This window comes from Colius striatus, chromosome 5 (assembly GCF_028858725.1).
Source record: "Colius striatus isolate bColStr4 chromosome 5, bColStr4.1.hap1, whole genome shotgun sequence".
Lineage (NCBI taxonomy): Eukaryota > Metazoa > Chordata > Aves > Coliiformes > Coliidae > Colius > Colius striatus.
In genome coordinates this window covers 30,694,453-30,719,839 of record NC_084763.1, presented here as the reverse complement: position 1 = coordinate 30,719,839, position 25,387 = coordinate 30,694,453, and the positions used below count along the sequence as shown (strand labels likewise).

Sequence of the window (25,387 nt, the reverse complement as noted above, 5' to 3'; positions counted from 1 at the left end):
TAAAGAAAAAAATTAGTAAAATTGACTAAGTTTTGATGTAATTTTTTAGTCATCAAATTGTACTATAACTGAAAATCTTTAAAATATGTGCAACATCTGTAATTCTGGTGCTACAAAAGTATATATCAAATTTAAGATAATTTATACTGTATAAAGGATTGAATCCTGAACTGCACCATGTGACCTGCTTTTATGGTGGTTTAGCCATGGCTGAGTGCCAGGTACCCAAGTCATCCTATCAGTCCCCTTCTTAAACTGGACAGGAGAGAGATACAATACAACAAAGGACTCTACCAAGTCGACATAAAGACAAGGAGATCACTCAGCAATTAGCATCACAGACAAAACAGACTCAACTTGGGGAAAAATGGTTTGATTTATTAATGAACAATCAAAACAGAGCAGGGAAATGAGAATGAAAATCTGATTTTTAAAATACCTTCACCCAACTCTCTCCCTGAGTTTATGCCTCCGCCGCCGCAGTTGTACGGGTGGAAGGGGAGTGGAAGTCATGATCAGTTCACTAATGGTCTTTGCTGCTGCTGCTTCTCACGGGGAGGCCTCTTCACAGTTCCCACTGCTACAGTGTGGACTCCCTCCCACAGGAGACAGTCCTTCATGAACTACTCCAATGTGGGGCCTTCTCACAGTGTGCAGCTCTTCACAAAGTGCCCCAAATGGGTCTCATCCATGGGGCAAATGGTCCTTCAAGAACAATCTGCTCCAGCAAGAGTATCTCCCATGGGGTCACAAGTCTTGACAGCAAACCTTGTCCAACGTGGGCTTCTGTCTCCATGAGTTCCCAGGTCCTACCAGGAGTTTGCTCTAGAATGGGCTTCCCACAAGATCACAACCCTCTACAAGCATCCACCCGCTCCAGCATGGAGTCATCCACAGACTGCCAGTGGATCTCTACTCCACAGTAGCTTCCATGGACTGCAGGGAGACAGCTGCCTCACCATAGTGTTCATCACAAGTGACAGGGGAATCCTTCTTCCAGTGCCTGAGTGCCTCCTTCTACACTGACCTTGGTATCTGTGGAGATGCTGTTCACACATTCTCACTCCCTTCTGCTGCTGCAGTATGGTAACAACTTCTTCTCCATCTCCAATACGTTATTCATAGAGGCATTACCTCAGTCATTAATTGGCTCAGTCTTGGCCAGTGATGGGTCTATCTGATAGCTGGACCTGGCCCTCTCAGCTACAGGGAATTCTTCCATCAGCTCTTTGTTTAAAGAAGCCACTCTTGTAGCCCACTGCTACCAAAACCTGGCCACACAAACCTACTACAACTTCAGAGCTGTTCTTTTAGAAACTGTTACCATATTTCCTTAATTGCATTTGCCTTGTATAGGTTCATCTTTGCATTTTTCTTTCTTATACTTCCATGCAGAGGCACATGCCAGCCTTCAAGTTAAGGATTTACTCCACATCTGATAGCTGCTAGTTTTGAAGCTCTACATGAGCTGAAATTTATTCCAGAACAAACATATTAATTACTTTAACGGCACTACAACAAAAATAACAATTCATAATAGTAATTGAAAGCCTATGATTTACAGTAGTTTTAGAAGTTTAGAGCTGCTAATGTAGAGATTAATCACAAGAAAAATGGTAGTCAATTAGGCTAAAATTTGCAACAGTCTTCTGTTTTACAGAGGATTACAAATGCTTTCCTTTATTGGCATGAAGTACTTGAATGAAAGGAAGTTTAACATTCAATTGTGTTGCTTATTTCTACTATATAATTTACAGGGATTAATTCTGCACATTAGCTTTGCTAATTGCTTAAAGTTATCTGTTAGATCTTTTTTTTCTGTCACTTCATTTTATTGCCTTCTAAACAGTTCATGTTCATGGCAGGAAAATACATATAATGAAAAATGCACGTTTTTGATCACAGAGGCTTGATTAAAACTGAATTACCTATGCTGCATTGCATTTTATTGTAAAATGCCACAGATTTTTCATTTTCAGTCAATTTGTGTTGTGGGACAGACATTAAAAAAAAAAAGTAGAAACTGTGGAACTCTTGTTAAGCACCTGAAAGTCAGGCACAGGTCTGCTATCAAGATTCATATTGCTGTGTTTCAGGGCTTCTCTAGAAGCAGAGTGCTACACAGGTTTGCATTTGGACTACCTAGCTAGCTAAAACTGACATGCCTGCAACATTTGGAGTTGTACTGCAAGCAGTCTTGCAGAATCTTGAATTTTCTGTTAATAAGGAGACAGTCTATTTACCTGTTACCTAAAGGATTTCTTTAGTACATTTGTCTGTATTTTTGTGAAATGAGATGGCATCTGAATTGAAGCCCAGAGTGGTTTGTTTTTTTCTGTGATTGTTTTGCTGATTAACTCTTACAGAGATTTAAGCCGTCTAAAGAATAAAAGCTCATGACTTTGGATACTGATTTGGTCTTCTTTCTCTGTTTTGATACTTCTTGATACTGTATGATTTTGAAGGAACTATCCTAGAGGTAGTCTGTGTAAGAGTGACCGAAACCCCAAATTTTGGAGATATCACCATGATTAAACTATTTGTTTCCATTCAATTCTGCAGTATCAAAATTAGGAAAGTCAGGTTGGGAGATATGCACGGGACCATCTAATGTTAATTTTTGGTAAAATGTTACTGTTGTGTATAAAGCTTAGCAGTGAGCCCTCATTTTGAAAAAGTGATCAAAACTGTATGCAGGATTATTCTACCTACTTTTGCTTTCTGATCAAGTGCAGGTACAGCAAAGGATGATTTTTTTTTTTTTTTTTTCTTCCCCTCTACCCCAAGGAGAAAGGTAGGATTCCTGTGTGTCCCCTCTTTTCTGATATTGAATGACATTTCCTCTTAAAACAATTTGAAGGAATATAAGCATATTTTGTCCCTTCAGTGTTAGGAAAGTTCTAAAACCCTTTTGCAGTATTATTGTGATGTTTGGCAAGATTTAGTAGTGTTCCTCTTACCAGGTGATTGAGGGGGGAGTGGGAGTTGCATATCCCCCAAATGTTTCTCTTTGTTTCCTGGACTATTTAGTGATCTGTTAATCCTTGAAGTTCAACACTAGATATTTTTAAGATTGTAGACCAATGACTCCCAAGCTCTTGTACACTGGGCTTTAATCTGTAGAACCTTCGTGAACAGTAGTAGCTTATGAACTCTTAAATACCACTTTATCTCAGGTGTTTGTCAGAAGTTCGTAGTATTGATATTTAAAGTCTACTGATCTGAAAACCTTGTGTACCAATGTTAAACTTTAGAAGAATTTGTAAAGAAGAATTTCTAGCAATTCTTTCTACATGGTCACTTTTTTTCTACTAACAAGGTTTTCTACTACCTTTATTTGATCAGGAAATTTTTAAAAATACAATTATTCTTTTCTTTCCTTCAGTTACAGCTACTTGATCTATTTCTGTGCTGCAATCATGGATTTGTACATTACAGCTTGAGACTGTATTTGGTAGTTGTCATCTGCTCCCAAAACAGCTATGTATTTCAGGATTTATATCTTCTATTTTCTGGTTACTTTAGGAAATACATGCATCAGAAGCCTTTGCACCTTTATGTCTAACTCCTAGGAATCAGAAAAATTTCCCAAATAAAAAATATATTGCTAAGGCTGTCCTAATTATCTTTGCTACAAGTAATGAGTGAGTTCCTTAAATAAAGCAGTCATTAAGTGAGGTACTTCTTTGGAAGATTAAATGTACTTTAATGAAATAAGTTGCACAGAATGTGAAATCATGTTACGTATAACAATAGAGGGAAGGCTCCTGAAATATCAGAGTTGTTTCCCAGTCTGGTTACAAAAGTAAGAGGTTATGGCTGCAAAAATACCTGTCTTGATGAGTTCGGGAACTTCCTATTTTTATGTACATTCTAAAGAATTTTTTCTTACAGGATCAAAATTGCATCAAATAGTTGAATTCAGTTAGTGTTTGAATGTGTCAGATACTCCATTATTCTAGCCAAACGACTCCATTATCATTCAGTGCAGCAAGGTTATCAGATCAGTGTTTCATAGTAGAGGATGCGCAGAAAACAAAAGTCAGGCTCTTTATTAATTCATTTCCTTTGCATTGTAAAATGAGCCATTGCTACAGAAGCCATGAAACTAAAATTTATACTTATGAATTTTATAACCTGACAGTGTTCATGTTGAGGTATTAAAATAATGGGGTAGAAGGATCATAGCAAGAGGCAATAAACATTTAAATGCTGTGTTGCAGCATCAGTTTTAACTTGTCACAGTTGATGTCAAGTGAGGATCTGTGCATTCAGTTTTCTGACTTGACAGTTCTGTGGACAGACATTTATGTAAATTATGGACTATTTGAGTAAGAAATCTTATTATGCCAAACAGGGATTCCTACTGTTATACATATATATTTTTCCTCACTTTTGTTACTGCTGCCCAGTACTTTGACACATCTTTGATCTGTAGTTAGTTAATCTGCGTGGAGTTTTGATAGTAGGAAGCCTGGGGCTTGGGTCCAAAACTTCGTCTACAATATTCAAACCAAATTTTGTCTTGGAATAGTGTGAGAGTATGTTTTACATTATAAAATAAGCCCATACATTAAAAGAAATTAGAGGTACGGGGATCTTCAGGATTTTTGAGTCACTTTTCTCAGCATTGACCAGAGTTAATCTTCACATGATTAAAATGGCATATAGCACAAGTTTTCATTAGTAAATCAATGCATGCAATTGATTGCTCATTTGAGACTCAGTTGAGAATTTTACATATGATATTAATACCTGAGAGGCCACAGATAGTTATATGGGATATTACTGGGTTTTTTTAGCTTAATAGTTCTATAGCCCAGATATTTCAGAGCTACTTACTGGAGAACATGTATTTGAAAACATGAACAATGCAGGGGGGAAAAAAAAAAGCTCTTGTCATAATGCCTCTTCAGTATTTTGATAACAGATAATTTGAAAACGGTGAAAGTTAATATTAATTTTTCTATAATGTCTTCAGTTTGCAGAGTTCCAGGTTTTATTTGCTGTTCAGGTATTTCAGCATAATTTTGATCTCCACTAGATTTTTTTATTTTTGTCTACTGACCCTTGTCTTTAGTTCTGTAAATATGTGTCCACTGAAATTACAAATTGAATAGTATAATCTTTTTTCCTGTAAGCAAATCTTAGAAATGTGTAAAATACAATTACATGATTTTTATTTATTTTTGCACATTGTGACTTTTGATGTTTTATTTTACTTTTTTTTAGTTTTGGTTAATTTTTTTAATGTTTGTTACCTATACCATATCCAAGGCTAGATATTTTACATTGTCTTGCAATTAATACTGACTACCCTTTTACAATAATAGAGGTTGTTACTATTACTTCTTGTCATTCTTTTGCATCCTCATCTGAATGAAATATTTTTTTTAAATCTGGTTTACTTCAGGCCATCTAAAATGCCAGAGACAAGATTCCAGATTAAGATATGAATTCTTTATCACTGAATGTTTGAGATAGCACTTTATTACATTATAACAACCTCATTCTTCAGAATTTATTTGCCAAACGTTTGCCCTTAAATGGATTTTTTTTTTTTTTAAGGCTTGAGTGCTTTTAAAGTATGTTTTTTAAAAAGAAAAAAAAAAATCTTGTCAATTGAAAAAATGGTTTTTGATTATTATTTCTTTCTGGAGTTGAGAAACACACAATTTAAGAATAGTATCTTGCGTAAGTTCCAGCTACATCTTTAAGCCCATGTCTGACTTTATCGCAAAAAAGGCCCAGTGACTTCACATAGTTTTGAGAAGAAAGGCTATGGAAAGGATATGCAAGAAAAAAGAAAAAGCATGTGTTTTCTTTAAGAATATGTAAAAGCTTTCAGTGGAGACTAATATGAATCTATTCCCTTTTTCGTATCACTGATTGTAACAATGCAAAGGTCAAACATAAATTAATTTGCAGTTCTTTGATTACCTGGCTGAACTAATATTTTTTTTACCACCTCCAGAAATGTCAGTTAAACTGAGTATAGTAATACTATTGTATTGCACACATACTTACTGTTGAGGAACAGGAACAATAAATCCCTCTAATTCTGAGTTTGAAATGTGGTGCCATGTTAGGGAAATGTGCAGTAAAGTATAAACTGACACTGGAATATGATGTAGTAACTGACTTTTACCATTGCACGTAAACAGAGTAATTATTCTAAATCATAGCATCACTTTCAGCTGAATAACCACTAAAATCACTGCACTGTGATTTCCTGAAAATGCCACAATTCTTCAACTGCCAAATTAAGCCCAGGGAGAACAACCATCAGTAATGCCTGCAGAGTTATGTAGAGACATGAGCCCTGAACCAAGTGAAAAGATGTTCTGGAAGAACAGTAACCTTTTCCATGATGTGCACATTTTCCATTACATTTCTGACACAAAACACTATGAAATGATTTAATGGTGACATTTTGTTTTGCTGACTTTCCCTTTTCTTATGAAAAAGAAACAGAAGTTAAGAAAGTAGAGGAAAGGTGGCCAAGCATTTGAATTCTGATACAGAAACCTCAGTTCTCTTTTAAAGTTAAAAACAAAATTATTCTAGATATACATTATTTCTGACATAGAATTTTACTGGTTTGGGGTGAAGGAAGTTGTTATCTCCAGCATCAGTATTGAGTGTTTTGTACTGTAAGGCTGTGTTGTTGCTTTGCAGAAATTGCATACCAAGTATGAGAATTCCGTGAAGCATCCTTTCTCATTAGCAATCACAAAGACCTTACCTATTAACTGTACAGCACAGCACACACAGTACACTTATTTCTGCTTGTCGTTTTTAATATATGTTACTAGAAGGGATTAAAGGAGGGAGCAAAGCGTGAGCAGACATCACATGCCGAAAGGTCAGCAGTTGTCATTTGGAAAAGGATAAGTTTTTATGTAGTGAGAAAACAGAAAGCTGCTGCTTATTGATGTCATCCAGGAGCTTGTCTGCATCTAAAGTAATACATGTAAGAACACTTGGACAGAAAAATTACTTGTCTAAAGTGTGGTTCATGCATCTTTTGGCAGCCTTTGATTTCTTGTTTCAAAACTGATGAAAAGCATTACTTGTTTCTAGCACTGTATACATTTTATCTTCAAATAACACAGCTTTTGCTTTTGTTTTCTAAAGGATGCATGAAATTTTCGTGGTACTTCATTTCTTTTATCTTTCTCCCATCCAGTTTTAATGCGTTGGTTGATGGTTACCTACTTTGTAAGTCATTCTGTCCCCCTGAGGGAGCACTTAAATATTTTAGTTTGGAGTCACTGGAAATAAACATAGAGTTTTGGTTGTACAGTAACTTGAGAGAAAAGAAAATAATATATATGTTACATTATTTATACTGGTTTTGACAAATACCAAATAATAAGTTTTGGGCAGAGAACCTCAGTTTGTTCAATTGAAATCTAAAACCAAAATCACATAGGTCATTTAAGTATTTGTAGCTTAAAGTGAACACAGACAACCAACTCCCTACTTTCCCTGAAAGCTAATGTGTACAACTAGAATTGAGCAGAAGATGTGTCTTTACAAAAACTATGTGGCATTTGGCAACACCTACGGGACTTTATGAAAACTTTAGCATCCCATATATGCTAAAACAATTTTGATGAGCTGTTGGTGTTTTTGAGAGGAAGCTGAAATGGTAGTGATAGCCAAAGGTGAGTACAGTACTGATATTTTAAAGTATTGCTCAGTTTTAGCCTGAGTAGATAGAAGTAAATACAAGTATAATTTAGTGATAGTGGTGAACTGATAACTAACTTGGTAACTTCTGAAAAACAGTGTTCTAATAAAGGCTAAAATAAATGTAAGAAGCGTAATGGCAGTAACTTAAATGATATAATTTGTTGACATTTATTTTACTATAATATGTAAACAATAATTTCAGAACTATTCCTTACAAAAGGCTATTAAAAATGAAATAAATGTGATGAAATTGTTTTGGCAGCGTTTAACTGTTTCCAAAAAATTTAATATAGCAATAAAAGCTAGCAGTAGCAGCACCAAAATTGCATAGAGGAAATTTGATTATAATTTGGTAAGAAAATATTGTATGAATAAAAATAAACACTTCACTGGAAAACTGCAGCCAAGGTTTATCCTTGACTTTAAAAATCTAATAAATTTGAAGAGCTTCCTAAAGCGTTCTTGTTACTAAAAGAGACAAATTATGCCTGGTGCTGATGTTGCTACCTAGAGAAATAGAGGAGAGGAGTTAAATCTTCTATTTCATAATTATGTACGCCTGTATTAAGCCTTCTCAGGCCTCAAAATGGAAGTCTCTTAGGACCTTTTGGTACAGACTACTTATTTAAGTATTCTCATCTCTGCTCAGCAATCCAGGCAAATAAAACATAAAATGAAACTGCTGCCTCCGTTTTTGCATCTAGTGGAGAGCATGCTGATAAGCACAACCATGTGGGAGCACAGACATGTGGTTTATACCTGGTAAAGACAATTAAAATTAAAAGAAAAGAACCTTTAAACTTGATGAAACTGTGAAGTCCACTGAAATTGTGAATTTGACTGTTTCCTTTGTGGGGCTATTTTTTGAGCTAAGATAACAGAGTCTATATGCATTTCTGAATTGTCTGGCTTCTAACTATATAAAAACTCAGACTACTTAAGGTATGTAGAAGAATTTTCTGGAAGCGTGTTTTATAATAACATTTCTTAAACTACGCATTAAGAAAATGCAACAAAATACATAGCTGGTTTTAATTGTCAAGAATCCATGTAAGTGCAGGATAAATTTTGAGAACATGAACCATTTTTGAGACATGTAGGATATTTAATTTTTTTTTTTAAATATTTTGAGAAAAAGGTGAAAATGTGACAAAATTGTTTTGACAGCCTTTAGCTTTTTGCTGACAATTTAATATAGCAATAAAAACTGTAATGTAACATAAAATGCTGCTTAACAAGCTTTTGGGAAACTGAAAATAAAATGAGACAAAAGGAGAGATAAGTAGGCAGACAAGAATGTGAATGGGTAATGAATAGAGGAGAAATCAGTTTTCAGACTCTGTAAAGATCTGAAATTTCACATGGAGACTAGAAGTAATACAGTCTAAAAACTGTTGGATGCATAACTGCCTGATAGTGTATATTTTGCATTTGATGATGCAGAAATTGAGAAGAGGAAATAAGAAGTTATTTGAGAATGGTACTAAATCTGATCAAAAAATCAGTCCTGAAACAGAATAGTTGATTTTTGAAGTTGTCCAAAAAGAGTAGCAAATGAGATTTGAAGATATTTGCTTGAGTATCGAAGACCATTTTGTAATGAATGAAAGAGATCAACTTTTAGATTTTTCTGGCTTGATGAAGACTGCCAATGTATGATTCTTTGGAGAGGTATTAAGAAAAGCACTTGAAGAAAAAAATATTTCAGATGTCATCTTTTTGAAAGCAAGTGTAATGTCTACTCAAATTTTAGATTTGCATGAGTCAAATCAATAGTGCTAGTTTTAGTAATCCAATTGTGTGATGCAAGTCAGTCCAGTAATAATTTAATTTTTTCTGGATTTTGGAGAGATTGTGTAAGTATTGGTATGTAAAAACCGGGAAAGCAACAGTTTACAATTTTAAAATGCAGAGCAGTTGAAAAAGAAAAGTTACTTTGTAAACAGTCTTAGTAAAAAATGTTTAAATTTGCATAAAAAAAAAAACTTGTCTTCTGGTACCTACTGACAGTTCTTTTAATAACACTTGCTGTGAAAAAGAGATAAGAAAACCATCAGGCTTTTAAACCTCCAGTGGTAGTCTTAGTTTTTCACATTAAAGAACAATAAGTAAACTGCAGGACTTCAATTTTCTTAAATTCTGAAAAGCTTGTCTAAACAATTTCTGCTTTTATTAAAAGCGGAATCACAGAACAGAAGAGATTGGAAGAAACCTCTACAGGTGGTCTAGTCCTCAGCCTCCTTACTCAAAAAAAGGTCAGGGCAGTGTCTAGTTGGATTTTGAATATCTCCAAGGATGAAATCTTTGCAATCTCTTTGGCTATCTTATGGTGGTTTTTGTCCTTCCTTACAGTAAAAACCGATTCTTTACAGTGTTAAAAAAAAATACCTTCAAATCTTGTTCATTGCCTCTTGGCGCTTCACTGGATACCACTAGGAAATCTGGTTATGTTGTTTTCCCTCATCAGAGGGAAGACGAGAAGATTCCCACTGAGCCTTCTGTCTTCAAACTAAATAATCCCAGCCCTGTCAGCCTCTCCTTATATGGCAGATAATTCAGTCCCTTCATCATCTGCAGCGTTCCTTTGCTGGATTCATAGCTAAAACTCTATATTTTTTTTTCCTAGCTACAAAGAGCGAGCTAGGAATTTGAAGAGAGATGATTATACTAGAAGGATTAATGTCCCTTTCCTGGGGAACAGAGAACATGAGGGCAGGACAGTTGTCAGTCTGAAAGTTATCCTGTGCATCTCCCCACAAAGTTGGGTAGCAAGTGCCGTTTTTTCAGATGCTAAGAGCTGAGATCTCTCCCTCCGTTCCAGACAGAAGTAGGAATATGTGAGTTAGTTTTCTGTGGAGTGACAGAAGTGTACTGATGATAAGGTTTTTTTCTGAATCAGATCTTAATTCCTTGAAGATTTGATCTGAACAGTTTGTGCGAATTAGCCATTAATTTCTAAGCTATACAAAAACTATTACAACCACTTTTTCGCTTTGTAGGTATTAGCTCCAATCTGTATATAGACTGTTAGGTATATCTGTGTGTGTATGTGCTATGATCAATGTAAGTGATAGCAACCACTGTTAGGCATATCCTGTGTTCTTGTTTGTGGTCATTTCCTCTGGATTCTTTTCTGAAAGAAAAGGACACCTTAAGTCATTAGCCTATGCTGGCCCACTTGATTTCTGGGTATTTGTAACAGTATTTGCAGCTTGTGGGACAGGAGATGTGGATTAAGTTTACAGCATATATTTATATATATAAAACACTCATTACCTGAATATTACTCCTTTTTTGTAGAATTATATTTTTAAAAGACTTGAGACTTTCATTTGAAACTTCAATTCATAGTGTATGTACTTAATTCACTTTAATAATCTTACTGTCTCATTCTAATTTGGAAAATACCTTAATATTTAATTAAAAACTAGTTTCACTGTTCCGTGAGATGACTTCAGAATGATTCCCATGCTGCCTCCATTTTTGCATTTAAATTTCATATTAAGCCATGTGTATGAGGTGATAATTAACTTTTTTAGTAATGAAGATTGATGAAATGCTCAAATTAAGCAGTACAGTATTTTCAGTATAGATTAATCCATATTATAAATTTTGGAGCTTTTTCAGTAGCATCTGTTTAACGTTCTCTTCCAGCCCAGAAATGGTAATGTTTATAGAGTGGTATTTTTCATTCTGCTATTTCAAAATGTAAAATTTTCATTGTTCAAACAGACAAAAGAATTCCTTCTATCTTGGGTATCAGAGCTTTGGGAAAAATTACTTCAGCTTCTGTTGGTCCATCATGTTAGAGGCTTTCTGTGTCTCTGTTATTGTCAGCAAGGGGGCACAAATCTGGAAATCATTAGAGAAGTCATTGTTTAATGAGCTAAAAGTTAATGTTTTATTACTTTTTTTTCTGAAACATTTTCTTATGAAAGGTTGGCTTTCTATTACAATGTTCAAATTCATTTATTTCAGGTTCATGCTGTTATTGTCTCTGCATTTTTTAAAGCTGACCACATCAAGAATTGTAAATGATGTGTATTACATACACTGGTTGTATTATGAAATGCTGATTTAGAGGCTCTGAAATTATTAAAAATAGCATGTGGCTGAAACTAAAGAAAACTTCCTCTAAATGTTTTTAACTGGTGTTTGTACAGATGAAAGTTAGGCATGCTTGGCAGTGGTGATAATTGCAGTACCACACACAATTTAGAATTTCTTACAAGTAGCAAGACTTTAGTCACTTGGACTCTCAATTCTCCATGCCTCCTATGTATCTTTATTAGACTGGATATTTTCAGGCAAAATTCTTAATCTGAGATTTGGACAAGTGTATTGTTTTCCATGGGTTCTCCCAACACATACACATATAAGCCTTTAAGAAGAAAAGTAAATTGAACATTTTGGTCAGGGAAGTTATTTCCTAAGGACAGAGAGAAATCTGGAAAATTGCAAGACTCTATGAATATTGTGAGAATAGTTTTCTTGTAACTGCTAGAGTCATGGTAGAAGGGTTTTAGAACTTTTATCATCTGTACTGTGAGCCAGCTGAGCACATTTATCCCTGCAGTTGGAGCACTAAGTTCCTACAGGACTTGCAAAGAATAGAGATGTGGATTGAGAATGAAGAGCTAGATGATGGTGTCAGTGACTTATGAACATATAAAATGCAGAAAACTGTTAGCTATATGACTAAACTAGTTATATATATATTGATTAGTAATCCTCCATAAGCAATTTCTTTCTCTGAAACTGTGATGTTTTTGTATATTTTCTTTGATGTTACATGCTATGTTTCATCTATCTTAACCAATTAATTAAAAAATAATCAATGTAATCAAGGTGTTATTTGCAATGCCTTCGTTTTCCTCTGTTCTCCAAAAATAAATGGGAAAAAGAGATTTCAGAAATCAGTTAATCCCAGCCACAGATTCAGCCACTTTTCTTGAATTCACATTCTTCAGCTTCTTTGTATCTGTCATTTTTACCTTTTGTATGCCTGTCATTCCACTGGGTCAATATACTCATATTCTGTATTGTTTTCTTCTTGAGAGGAAAAAAATAGTGAAAAGGAATAGAGTAGTACAAAGGCATTTCAGAATGACCATGACTATTAATAAGACAAAATAATTACGAAGCCAACTCTGTAGTTACAGTCATACAGAATGACATACAGTTGTCTTTTATTTTGTATTATTCATATTCTGAGGACAGAAATTGAAATAGGTGCATTGTTTGTGATTGCTTTTAAAAGCAGTTTTATTTCTGCCTGGACTAAGTGCCAACTTGTTTCATGTATTGCAGAACAGATCTGACTGAAAGTGCCCAAGAACAGCAATAACAAATGTTTAGCAAACTGGTAAAATTGGAAATTAATTTGATTCACCCCTGCACCTAGCATGGTAAATAAAATGCTGTTTTCCTGTTTTAAAAGTTACTGCATCTTTTGATTCAGTTGAAACAAGTCACACTTCATGCTTCATCTACTATGTTGTTGAGGTGCCTGCTGAAAGTAGTCCAGAATGCACTTAAGTGGTAATGACATTGCAAAAAATAGACAAAGCTCTTACTTTTTTGCTATTGGATTTCTGCCATGATTAAATAATTTTGAGGGCCCTTTTTTATATTATGTGAGAAAATCGTAAGTAAACATGTTATATTTTACATCGTCGTATTACACACTTATACCAAACTACTTCTTTAATACCAAACTTCCTTAATATTTAATACCAAACTTTATAAAACTTTTTAATTGTTTTAAATGCTATTAATTTTTTTTAAATAATACAAGAACTCTTTTTCGTAACTTCTAAGATTTATGTGTGATCTCAGAATTTTATTTGCATGCATGGTTTCAACTATGGGATAGAACAACCATGTTATAGCAACTGTTGTTCTAAATACTTTGCATAAATAATTATTTTCAGAAGTGCTGTAGGATACTTTTTGTTTGTAGCTTACTTAGGATATCAATGTAAGTGTATATGTTCTTTATATATATTAATTAATTTAAAAACTTAATTTGAAAAACTCTTACTAAGTATTGTATGCTCCAGAAGTACTTTTAAAGAAAACTGTAATTTCCCAGTTTTGCATATTTCAGATTTATTCTATTAGTCCTTTTACTTAAAAACCTCTCATTTTTGTTTTAGAGAGTCTTAAAAATACAGAAAATTAATTACGAAATCATAATGAGATATCGCAGAATCATAGAATGGTAGGGGTTGGAAGGGACCTTTAGAGATCACCTAGTCCAATCCCTCTGAAAAAGCAGTTCCACCTAGATCAGGTCACACAGGAACATGTCCAGGTGGGTCTTGAAGACCTCCAAGGAAGGAGACTCCACAACCCCTCTGGGCAGCCTGTGCCAGGGCTCCCTCACCCTCACAGTAAAATAGTTTTTTTCGTATATTTCAGTGGAACTTCTTGTGTTCCAGCTTCATCCCATTACCCCTTGTCAGGTTGCTAGATACGATGAAAAAAGGGATGCCCCAGCCTCCAGAGTCCCACCATTTAGATATTTCTAAATATTATTAAGTTCCCCCCTCAGTCTCATCTTTTCTAGACTAAACAACCCCAGTTCCTACAGCCTTTTCTCATAAGGAAGATACTCCAACCTCCTGATCATCTTGATGGCCCTGTGCTGAACTCTCTCCAGAAGTTCTCTGCCCCTCTTGAGCTGGGGAGCCCAGTACTCGACATAGGACTCCAGATGGGGCCTCACCAGGGCAGAGGAGAGAGGGAGCAGAACCTCCTTTGACCTTCTGGCCACCCTCTTCTTGATGCATCCCAGGATGCCATTGGCCTTCTTGGCCACGAGGGCATATTGCTGGCTCATGTTTAGTTTATTATCAACCAGCGCTCCCAGGTCTCTCTCTGCAGAGCTGTTCTTCAGCCTGTACTGGTGCATGGGGTTGTTCCTTCCCAGATGCAGGACTCTGCACCTGTCCTTGTTGAACCTCATGAGGTTCCTCTCTGCCCAACAGTATCTTAAATGTTTGCGTTATAAGTAAAGCAAATACATTTTGAAACACATCTTTTTGGCCTTTCTGTATCTAACAGTCAGACTGGAAAACTTTCTAGCCTTCATAAAAAATGGTCCAATGTTAAGTGTTTTAAAATATATGGAGATATATATATACTGTGCAAGTGAATGCATTATGTTTTCTGTACTATTCTGACTTGCTTTATATTTTATTTGTAAATACATCTGAGAAGTTTTACTCGGGCCATTTTGCATGAGAAGTTTTTTTGTTGTGGAATTGTAAATATGCATGAGTAATACTAGTTTTCTGTGGTTTTTTATTTTGATGGCTTCAGGTATGCTTTAGATATTACGTACCCACATAACTCATCCTGGCTTTTACCTGGTGAATTGTTCATAGTATCTAGGTTTCAGTTGAATGTCAAATCACGTTTCTATCAAAGAAAAAAATCTGTGACAAATACTATTGAATTTTAGAATGGAATCAGAGGCATAATATTTTACTGTTTCTACATCAAAAGATTGATTATAGATCAATCTTAGACAACACTTAGAATTGTAATATTGGCATGTGAACAATCAGATGCTATCTATAAGAGGACTGGAAAGTAAATTTCATGTTCTTTGTAACTGACAAAAATGTAGGGCTGACCTGGGCATTGGAAATTAAAGGTTTTTCTTCAGGATAACTACTTCCCATCCTGATCATAGGATCTGCTACTCTAGTCCTCAAGTTACTTTCAGCAAATTTTGCATCAGAGCTTTATCTTTCAGCCACGTTTCCTAATTTAGTGGTTTTTTTGAAAGTTGCAGAGGTAAAATTCTGTCTCCTTATGCTGATTTTATTAACTATTAGCTTAAAATCACCTCCTGTAGAACTTTGTCTGTAATGGGACACCGTCTATATCTGAAGCTATTGCCTGCTACTCTTTTGAGTCCAGCTGGCTTTTAACCCATTCATTGAGCCTTGTACTTAACTTTATATGGAAAATGCTGTCCAAGACTGTTCAAAAAGTCTTACAATGTTTGGTGTGTTACTGCCGCTGTTCTTCCCTCTTTCACATAGGCAATCATTTCACCATGATAATTTCAATTGTGATCAACTCATCTGGCCTTGCTAAATCTGTGCTGGGTGCTCTGGGTTACTTTTTTCTCTTTCATTTGTTTGAAAATGAATCCTTAGAGGACATGCTCTTTGATCTTTCCTGGGGCAGAGATGTGGCTGACCAGCCTGTCATTTTCTGGGTTCTACATACGAGCCTTTTGTAATGGACATTTCTTAACTCTTTAAGATGGGCTTATTTTAAGATTTCAGTTGTCAAAGACATGCCTTGGTTGTCATGATGTTTCTTTGATCTTAAACAAGATCCCCAGAGTTAACAAGCACCTCTTTCAGAACCATTAGGTAGTCCCCTGACAGTATTTCCCACTGTTAACTATCCTTGTCTCTCTCATGTCACACTGGTAGGTGTGGAAGGCTTGAGGGCAAGTTTTTACCATGCAGACTGAGGTTTTGAGCACAAAGACATCAAGTACATCTGCCATGTCTGCATTGCCAGTTGAAATCTAGTCTTTCACTGCTAACATTTTCTGTAGAAGTACTTTCTCTTTCTCATTAAATACATCTGGGATTTTGCCTTCTGAACTTTAGCACCACTCAATTTGCTTATTTAGTTTGGTAGGAAGCTTTTTGCTTAACCAAAGAAACGTTCTGGATTTCCTTGTCTCCTGTACAATGAAGTTTCTGAGTAAATTTTCTTTTAAAAGTCATCCCTCTCTCACTTACCTTTTTTGCTGTAAAAACTATGTAAAATAGTAATGATAATAACAAACTAAGTTAGACTTTATTTAATATAATGCAATGGAAAGAATTATACTCCACACTCTTTATTAAAAGACTTCATTTGGTTTTTTTATATTGTCAATCTTATAGTCTAGTTTATTGTATAACTGTGCTACATGATTAACAGTCAAAGCCAGTTCTGTATTTGAAAGTTTAGATTTTTATTTGCAAAAGATCTGAAAGATTAATGGTATGCTAGTTTGTAGTACTTAAGTATACAGTTCTCATTGTAACAAACATTTACGAGTGACAGTACTCATAATAAAAATAAATTGTATAATGTAGAAAATTCAAACATTTTTATTGACTTTATACTGTTGACTTACTATACTGATCTTAATTACACACAGTTTATGCAAGAGATTATTTTACTGAAAATATGTAACTTTGATATCAGGATAGATATGCATTAACAAGAATTCTCATCTGTTCAATTTAAAAACCAAGATGCTAACAGAGAAAAAATAAGCGTATGGTATAGGTATTACCTTGGAGACAGTGCATTAAGCTCCTAGACTCCACTATTTCAGGTCAATTTTAATTGTAGTTTATCATACTGATTTACCACATGGTTATTTTTGTTCTGTTTGTACTAATATTCCATTGATAAATTTGTCCTGCATCGCAATATGTTATGGGAGATGACTCTTAGTCATTTGAACAGGAGAGTCAAAAGCAGTTGAGTACATCAAAATATTTTCTAGATATAAAGTTATGTTTTAAAACTGAAGGATTAATTTTTTTTTTTTTAAATCTCCACAAAAAAAGCTTTTTGTTGAAGCAACACCTTTTTTTCAGGAAGCAAAATTTATGTTCCACTTACTAGTCAATCCTTCATTAAACCAAGAGACCTTTTGTGAAATTCAATTTTGTAATCTTAACTTGACCTGCCAGCTTCATACTGCTGGCAACATCTATTGCTAAATCCTGGGCTTCAGCTATAGTTTCATTTCCATGTAATGATGATGATGACATTATTCATTATCCATCAGTTATCCAAGTATCTAAAAAAGATCACTTTGTGAATGCAAGACAAAATGACTCAAGTTGTACTGAATGAAAATGTTGTACTGAATTTTGGAGAAAATATCTTTTTAAAGAATACTTACATCTGGGAAAGAATAACACCAGGTACCAGTACAGGTTGGGGAATGAACAGAGAGTAGTGTAGGGGAAAGGGACCTGGAGGTCCTGGTGGACAGCAGGATGACCATGAGCCAGCAATGTGCCCTTATGGCCAAGAAGGCCAGTGGCATCCTGGGATGTATTAGTGGGCAGTAGGTCAAGAGAGGTTCTCCTCCCCCAGTAGTCTGCTCTCGTGAGACCACATCTGGAATATTGTGTCCAGTTCTTGGTCCCTCCATTCAGAAAGGACAAGGAGCTGCTGGAGAGAGTTCAGCACAGGGCCACCAAGATGATGAAGGGAGTGGAGCATCTCCCTTATGATGAAAGGCTGTGGGAGATGGGGTTCTTCAGCTTGGAGAAGAGGAGACTGAGGGGTGATCTCTTTCATGTTTACAAATATTTAAAGGGTGGATGTTAGGAGGATGGAGTCAGGCTGTTGTCAGTGATGTCCACTGATAGGACAATGGGCAACAGATGTAAGCTGGAACATAAGCGGTTCTAAAGAAACACAAGGAAGAATTTCGTCACTGTGAGGGTGATGGAGCACTGGAACAGGCTGCCCAGATGGGTTGTTTAGTCTCCTTCTCTGAAAACACTCAAAAACCACGTGGATGAGCTCCCATGTTGCCTACTCTAGGTGGTCCTGCTCTGTTAGGGGGATTGGACTAGATGATTTTCAAGATCTCTTCTAGCCCTTGAGATTCTGTGATTCTTTAATACACTGATACATGTAAATCATTCAGAGTCTGAGGTGATCTTTAGTGACGGTGTTCCTCTTAATTCTTTTGAAGTGTGGAAAAAAGTGTCCAGTGTTTAGCAGAGCAACAACCTACATGAACAGAATCGATGGAAAGTGGTCCACTCATTTCCCCTCAAGGTTTTGTTAACCCCCCCCATCTATACCACTTTTTTTTTTTCCTTTAAGATTTATGCTGCTTAAAATTAGCTTTAATTGGGGAAATTCCTACTGGTACACCAGACATCTTTTCTGTTAAAACTGTTGTAAACCAAACTTGTACTGGAAGATGTCATTTCATATATATCATATTGATGTTCATCAATTATACTCATTGGGTAGCAATCAGGGCATTTTTCTTCTGAATGCTTCAAAGTACTCAACTGAAAATAAGTACAAATCAGTTACAGTGTGGATTACATGATATTGTGCAGTTAGGATTGAAAGTCAGGGCTCATATAACAGTACAAAACTAACTCAGTATTTTTGTTAACAATGATAATAATAATATGTTCCATGGCCTGTTTTTCTAACTACATAACATACTAGCAGTCACAAGATTCAGTTGAATTCATGGGTTGACATTCAGTTGAGTATGCTTTTTCTTGAAATGTGTAGAGAGATTCAACTTTAAAATGCTCTCTCTTTGTGCTCATTTAAAATATTAGCAGAAGGAAGGAAGAGTTTTACTTTAAGCGGAAGCAGATAGTCACTTCTTGTATTTGCACACTGAGTGAGATAGAAGCAGCTGCAGAGGTAAGATATGCATTGCAAAACCAGATCAATTGGAATCAGTCACATCGAAATGAAATTACAAGAGTCAATAACCTTCCTTTCCAGTTACTGAAGTCTTCTTGGCCCAAATTTCTCTTGTCAGGTTACTGAGTTTTGCCAAGTATCTTGGAATTGCTTCAATTACATCAAGGACCTTGTTTTGACAAGGTCTGTAAATGCACTCTCTTAAAAGAGAAACAGGTTTCACGTAGAGTATTGAGTGTATTGACTGAAATGTTTTTCTTGGTTTCTCAGAAACTTGTATTCACAAAGATGGTGCAGAATGAAGGAAAATGACACTTATTAACAAGTGAAACCATTTCACATGTGTGATACCAGTATTTAACTTAATCTTTTGTATAGGATATGTCATTTTTTTTAAGCTTTGAAGTAGTTTGGAAATTGTTCTTGTTTTGAAGTGAGCATAGTAGTACTTGGAGAACAACATTGTGTAAATCAAGAGTACTGTTAGTACTATTTGTTTACCTCAGTCAATATATTTGTGCAGTGACCCGATCAAAGTGTTGCTAAAATGAAGCATATCTTTTCTATTTCAGTGGTACCTCAGATGCTGTGATGTTGTGTTCTGCAGGTAGCTTTATAACAGGCTAACCAATGTGTATGTTAACAAATAGAAATCTGGAACTATTCAGGAAACATTTATTAACGTTTATAAATTGATGAATGCTAAGAAGAACTGAAGTAATTACAATGTCTAGAAAGCACAACTAATGGTTGTTTTGGGGGCCTGTATGGGTTTTTTTTCATTCTGTAACTCTCATCCACTTGATGGAGCTGTGGGTATGCTGCAATTCCTGGCATCAAGATATGTACCTTGAGTAGCCAGAATTTTAAAAATTCATATTCCTTGCATTCAGATGGTTTGGTCTTTACTGTATATACATCTTCTTGCCTTCTAAAATTCCTCAGCAATTAAATAGCCCAATTTTCTCTATCCTTCAAAGTTTTTCCCAAATACTTCTTTAGGCATGACAGACTTAATAGATGTGAGAGTCCTAATGTTTCAGAATTGGTGAGGTATCCTGTAGCAGCTTCCTACCTTCAGGCCTTTGAAGATAAACTGAGATTATATTACTTTTGCAAGTGTATTTTACTTGTACTCAGTGCTAATTTGTTATTACAAGTGTTCAACCTGATGAAAGTAAGTATTAAAATGGCTAAAAAATAACAAGGATCAAAACTAGTAATGTAAGCATTACCTTTGCAATTTGCACTTTTCAGTAACTGTTAGACAAATAAAGAAGGCTTTTGGCAATTACAATAGAAGGTATTGAAATAATTTGTGAGGTTTCTTGTGCTGTACCTTCCTTTGACAAAGAAATTCACGTATATTCATAGAACCCTCCCCATTACATAATATTTACTTAACTGAGGAAGTGAATTGCAGCCATGTGTGGTTAGGAAGGAGAATGAGAAAGATTAATGTATTTCTCTTCCTTTGTACCAAAACTTGAAAGAAAATGCTTTCATAGTTCTTTTTCTCTTGGAAGTGAGACCTATATGAGAGCAACTCATCTAAAAGACCAGCTATGCAACTGAGAACCTCCCTATTGAAAGCATCTATTATGTGATTACCTGTGATGCTTTTTCTATCTGATATTTGTTCCATCTACTGGTGAGAAAGGAAGACTGTTCAGTTTTGTTCACTGTCCTTATTGCAGATTTTTGTGTTGAGTAAATCCTTTTTCCAATGATGGCTAAAAATGCCAATTCAGGTATTGCAGGCAGCTCTTGGTACTGCAGACGGTAGAAATTAGAGTTGATGTATAGAAATAGGAGCACTTGTTTGGATAAGGGAGGATTGACAAATAGTATATAGAGGTGGGAGGAAATGAAAAGCAGTGAATAGAACAGGAGAAATGTCCTCTGTGTGAGAGGTCCAAGGAAAAATTTTTAGTAAGTAGTTTTCAGTAGTCAGTTATCGGATGAGTTTGTGGGTTATAAGCTTAAAAATAACTACTGTTACATATTAAAAGCTTTTTATATTCCTTTGTCTTTTACCAATCTGCTGACTAGAACTGTGTCTAAAGAAAGTCAGCAGTGATTTCTTAATTAAATATTAATTCAGAGATGAGAGGGGTGAAATAACCCTAAATCATGTAAAATAAATTATGTCAAGTAAACTTTTAAAAATAGTAGAAATAAAAAAACTCCACCCATTTGAAAAGTAAATTTCCTTTTATATATCAGTAAATATAAATTATTAGTCTCTAAAATTTCTTGATATGATGTTACCAATAAAAATGCAATACAAAGACATAATACAGGAGTCACTAATGCAGTTATAAGTTACTTATACTTCCTACTTGATGCCAGTGTTCTTATAACTGACTTAAGTACTACAAAAATTTAGGATTTTGGCTTTGCTCTGTTGGTAACAAGTTTCCTCTGTCAGCTTATTTTCTTTTAATAGTTTGATTTGTGAGCTTCTTGTTTAATTTACTGTTCTTCAGCTATGAATTTTGTTTCACATATAAAAGCATATGTTTATGTGAATGTAACTATATAAAATTAACTATAAATAGAAATTTATATGTAAGTACAGTTATGAGTACATATATATACATGTGTGTATATATGCACATACTCATTTTGAGAAACAGAACTAAAAATAGGTATTAAAACTATGGATTGCTGTATTTGTGTCCAAACCTTTCTAGCCCATATATGGAGTATATATGTAGCCTGTCATGTTCTGATAACCTGACTCCAGTGACACGGTTGTGGTGACTCATACTGCTGCTGGGAGGATAGAAGTGATACAAAGACCTTGAGCTCATCTCAGATTGTTTACTGATGCTTCATGTTTCTGCACTTGAATGTGCATCCCTGTCAACCATGCCCACTTTGAGGTGATCAGAACAAAGCCAGTTGCACTTGCTAAGGGAAGGGGATTGTAATAAAATCACTGTTAAAAGATTTCTGGTTTACAGCTCAGCTTTTCTTCAGCTTTCTTAAAGTTCAAATTTGGACTGTAGTACTGCAGTTCAGGACACCTGATTTAAAATTCTAATTATGTCTCGAGTAAGAGATGAAGAGAGAATTGAAATGGATTTACATATACTACTTCATTGCTGTCCATCTAATTTTTAGACTCAAAATCCTTACGCTCAAAATTAAAATTACTTTGCAAAGAACTGTTATTGGAACATGGCCTGTGGGTCCTGTTCATCAGATGACTGGTGAAAGTATGACAGCAGTTTAGAATTTCTTTTTATTTACAATTCTACTTTAATACATGTCAAAGTAGAAAACAGCAAATGCAGTGGAGACTTTATACAGATCTTTCTTTGAAAACTGATACGTATTTGATATGCCAGCACAACTTAAAGACAACATGGATTTTTTCCTTCTTAAAATGTTACAGTTACGTTAATTTGCTATATTGCAAGTAATTGTGAAGTGTTTAAGTGTAGAGGGTCAACACTTCCCTAAAATTGTATATATTTCCACAAACATCCTTGAAAAATATGTATGTCATGAGAGTGTCAAAAGACAAGAAGTACAAGCACTCCTACAAAATCTTTGCAGGCTTTTGAATTATTGCCTCAAAGACATTATTCCAGAGATGACTAAAGCTTTCTCTGTATTGAATTACTACAATGCATTATGAAAGAGACTCTTTCTTACTTAAGGCTTTCTAAGATTTATTTTCTTTCAAATACTCTTCTATAAAACAAGCATTTTTTAAAGACTGTAACGCTGTACCCATGTTGTTTGCCCTGTCATGTAGTCAGTCCTGTAGCTGCATTTGTGTGAGTTTCAAATCTGAGGAAAATACTGGCTCCACCATCAAGTCTGCTAGTATTAAATTGTTGCTTTTATGATTACAAAACAAGAAAATTGTCTTCTCTGTCTTATGGTGGACTGCCTTTGTTCTCTGAGCTGTACTGAGAAAAAGTTAATGCTGTACTTAATTCAGCTTAGTGTTTTGACACTTAGGGACTCTTGGAAGTTTGGTATGAGTGTCTTAAAGTCTTTGGATCTGAGCATACATATTGCTTGAATTTAGTGTTATATTGAAATGTTTCATAAGACAGAGCAGAGCTGCTATGATCTTTCAATGTTAATGTTTTTTTCTTATCACTTTACTGTGTAGATATCCTTCATGAGACACAACTCTGCCACAACTCATCCTCGGAGGCAATCGTGGAAACCTTTTATAATATGATTTTTAAATGCGGATAAAGCTCTCAATAGAGTACCTAAAGTAAAGGAGAACAGCTACCTTGTCTCTACTATAAGCTTATTATGACAAAAAGTTGAGTTTGCTTGTCAGGCTTGGATAGAATGTAATTGATTGGTTTGTTATTTGGACTGACAAGGTAGTTAATTTGCCTGCATTTTTTGCACTAATCAGGAACACTTCGTATGTGCATTGTTGAAAAATCCTGGATAAATGTCTTGTCAGAATTGTCCTATTAAGTAATGTCTTTTTCCCCTGTGCTTCGTTGGCAAATAATGTTATACAATGCTTGGATTCACTGAAGAGTGACAGAAGCCTGTGGGACTTAAAGATTATATGTTCCTCTATGGTGATACTGAATGAAATAAGCAACCGTTTGCCATCTGCCTGCTGCTCTACTTATATGCAGTTTAATAAGAACATTTCTATATAGAAGACTATGTTGTACATAGACCTTACTGTAAAAAGGATTGTTTCTTAAAACAAACAAACAAACAAAAAATGTTCAGTGATAATGAGACCTGTAAAACACCTGAGACTTACTATTCTGAAGGAATAGATCTGCCATGGAAAAATTGATTTTATGCTTATTAGTATGAACTAATTTTTTCTAACTTGAGGCACTCCAGTGAATAGAACTCCACCTATATCACTTTCTGAAAAATTTTTAAGAAAAAGAAAAATTTAAGTATATACAGACATTTGTTTTATTTGGCTTAATTCTCTGGCAGTGTTCAGGACAAGCTTATCTTCTTGTAATACAAATATGAAATTGTTATGTAAGTTGGGGAAGGAATGAAGAACTGATCACACAGCATGACAGCTGAGATCTTCGTCTTCGTCCATATATATCCTGATAGTTGCAGACATAGTATTTTGATCTACAAATGGTACCGATCCAGTTCTTAAATCTACAGTAGCACTATGTTGACATCTTCATCGGTTTCATCTTGAACTTGCTTGAAAAATTCTGGTCAAATGCAATTACACTTGTAACTTTATGACATATAATCTTTGAATTTCTTAAGATATGGTGGTTTTTGTCATCTATCAAGGCACATTTCCATTTGATTTTTTTTAAGCCTAAAAAATTAAATGCTGTAATAAGTGATAGGAGAAATATACAAATTTATGTATCTACAAGTCATACCTTACCAGGGCATTTCATGTTTGGATATTATATTAAATAAAATTAACCTGATGTCTAACACGTCGTTTTGTTTGAAAAGGGGATGGGATGTCATCAGAGTAAGATCTCTGTCTGAACTATCAGAAATACTTAGCATTCTGTGTTGGCAAGGCACACAAAGACACCTGAAAAACAAAGAAATTTGCACTAGAAAATAGACTTTAATGCAGAAATTTGTTCTTCAAGAATCTATGTATCTGTTTTAGGCAGAAAAGACCAAGTTTAGTGACCACTTGTCCAGAATTCTGGAAGTAAAAAATTATATTTAAAGCTGTGGTAACAAGCAGGAAAAAAAGATATTTGCCTGTATGTCATGCTGAGTTAAAGAAGAAAAAGTAACTAATATTTACTGTGATTTATGATTAGTTAGCAAACTAACAATGTCTAGGTATTGTGTTTAGGAGAGAGCAATAAATGTCACATATCTTGAGTTCTGCAAGTTAAAAGACTTTTGTGTGTGACATTCTACTAAATAAGATACTCAGTTAAGCTGCAATAAAATACATAGCTGATAAGTAGATTAGTTACCATGGAGTCACTGTTAAATTATATTCCACTCACTGGTTTCCACTGAGGACACTCCTGGATTCAGTATTCTATTTTTGTGAATTTTTGCTTTAGTGTATTAGATGCTACAGTCAAGTGTTTGATTACATTTACTGGTTATGCCAGTGTGATGTGAGGGAGTGTTACAACTAAAAAATAAATTTTAAGGAAGTATCTAGAAAAAGCATACAGTTCAGGAAAGGAAAAGGCAAATCACTGTTTAATGCATGACTGTGATATAGTTACTAATTGGGAGACAGGTCTTCAAAAAGAAGAAA

The 25,387-nt window shown here is 34.9% G+C and overlaps 1 protein-coding gene across 6 annotated transcripts in view; it reads left to right on the top strand.

The window, feature by feature from the left end:
- Positions 1–25,387, top strand: part of PHF14 (PHD finger protein 14) — a 151,226-nt gene that overhangs the window by 62,314 nt on the left and 63,525 nt on the right. The window contains exon 17 of one of the 6 annotated variants that reach the window (XM_061997232.1): positions 23,288–24,566. The exons of 3 other annotated variants lie outside the window; for them this stretch is intronic. In XM_061997232.1, coding sequence (XP_061853216.1) covers positions 23,288–23,300 — 13 coding nt within the window. In that variant the 3' untranslated portion in view covers positions 23,301–24,566. Of the gene's footprint in view, positions 1–806; positions 1,102–13,008; positions 13,079–23,287; positions 24,567–25,387 lie in introns of those variants that run through there. 2 more of the 6 variants (XM_061997230.1, XM_061997227.1) reach the window with 2 other exon arrangements.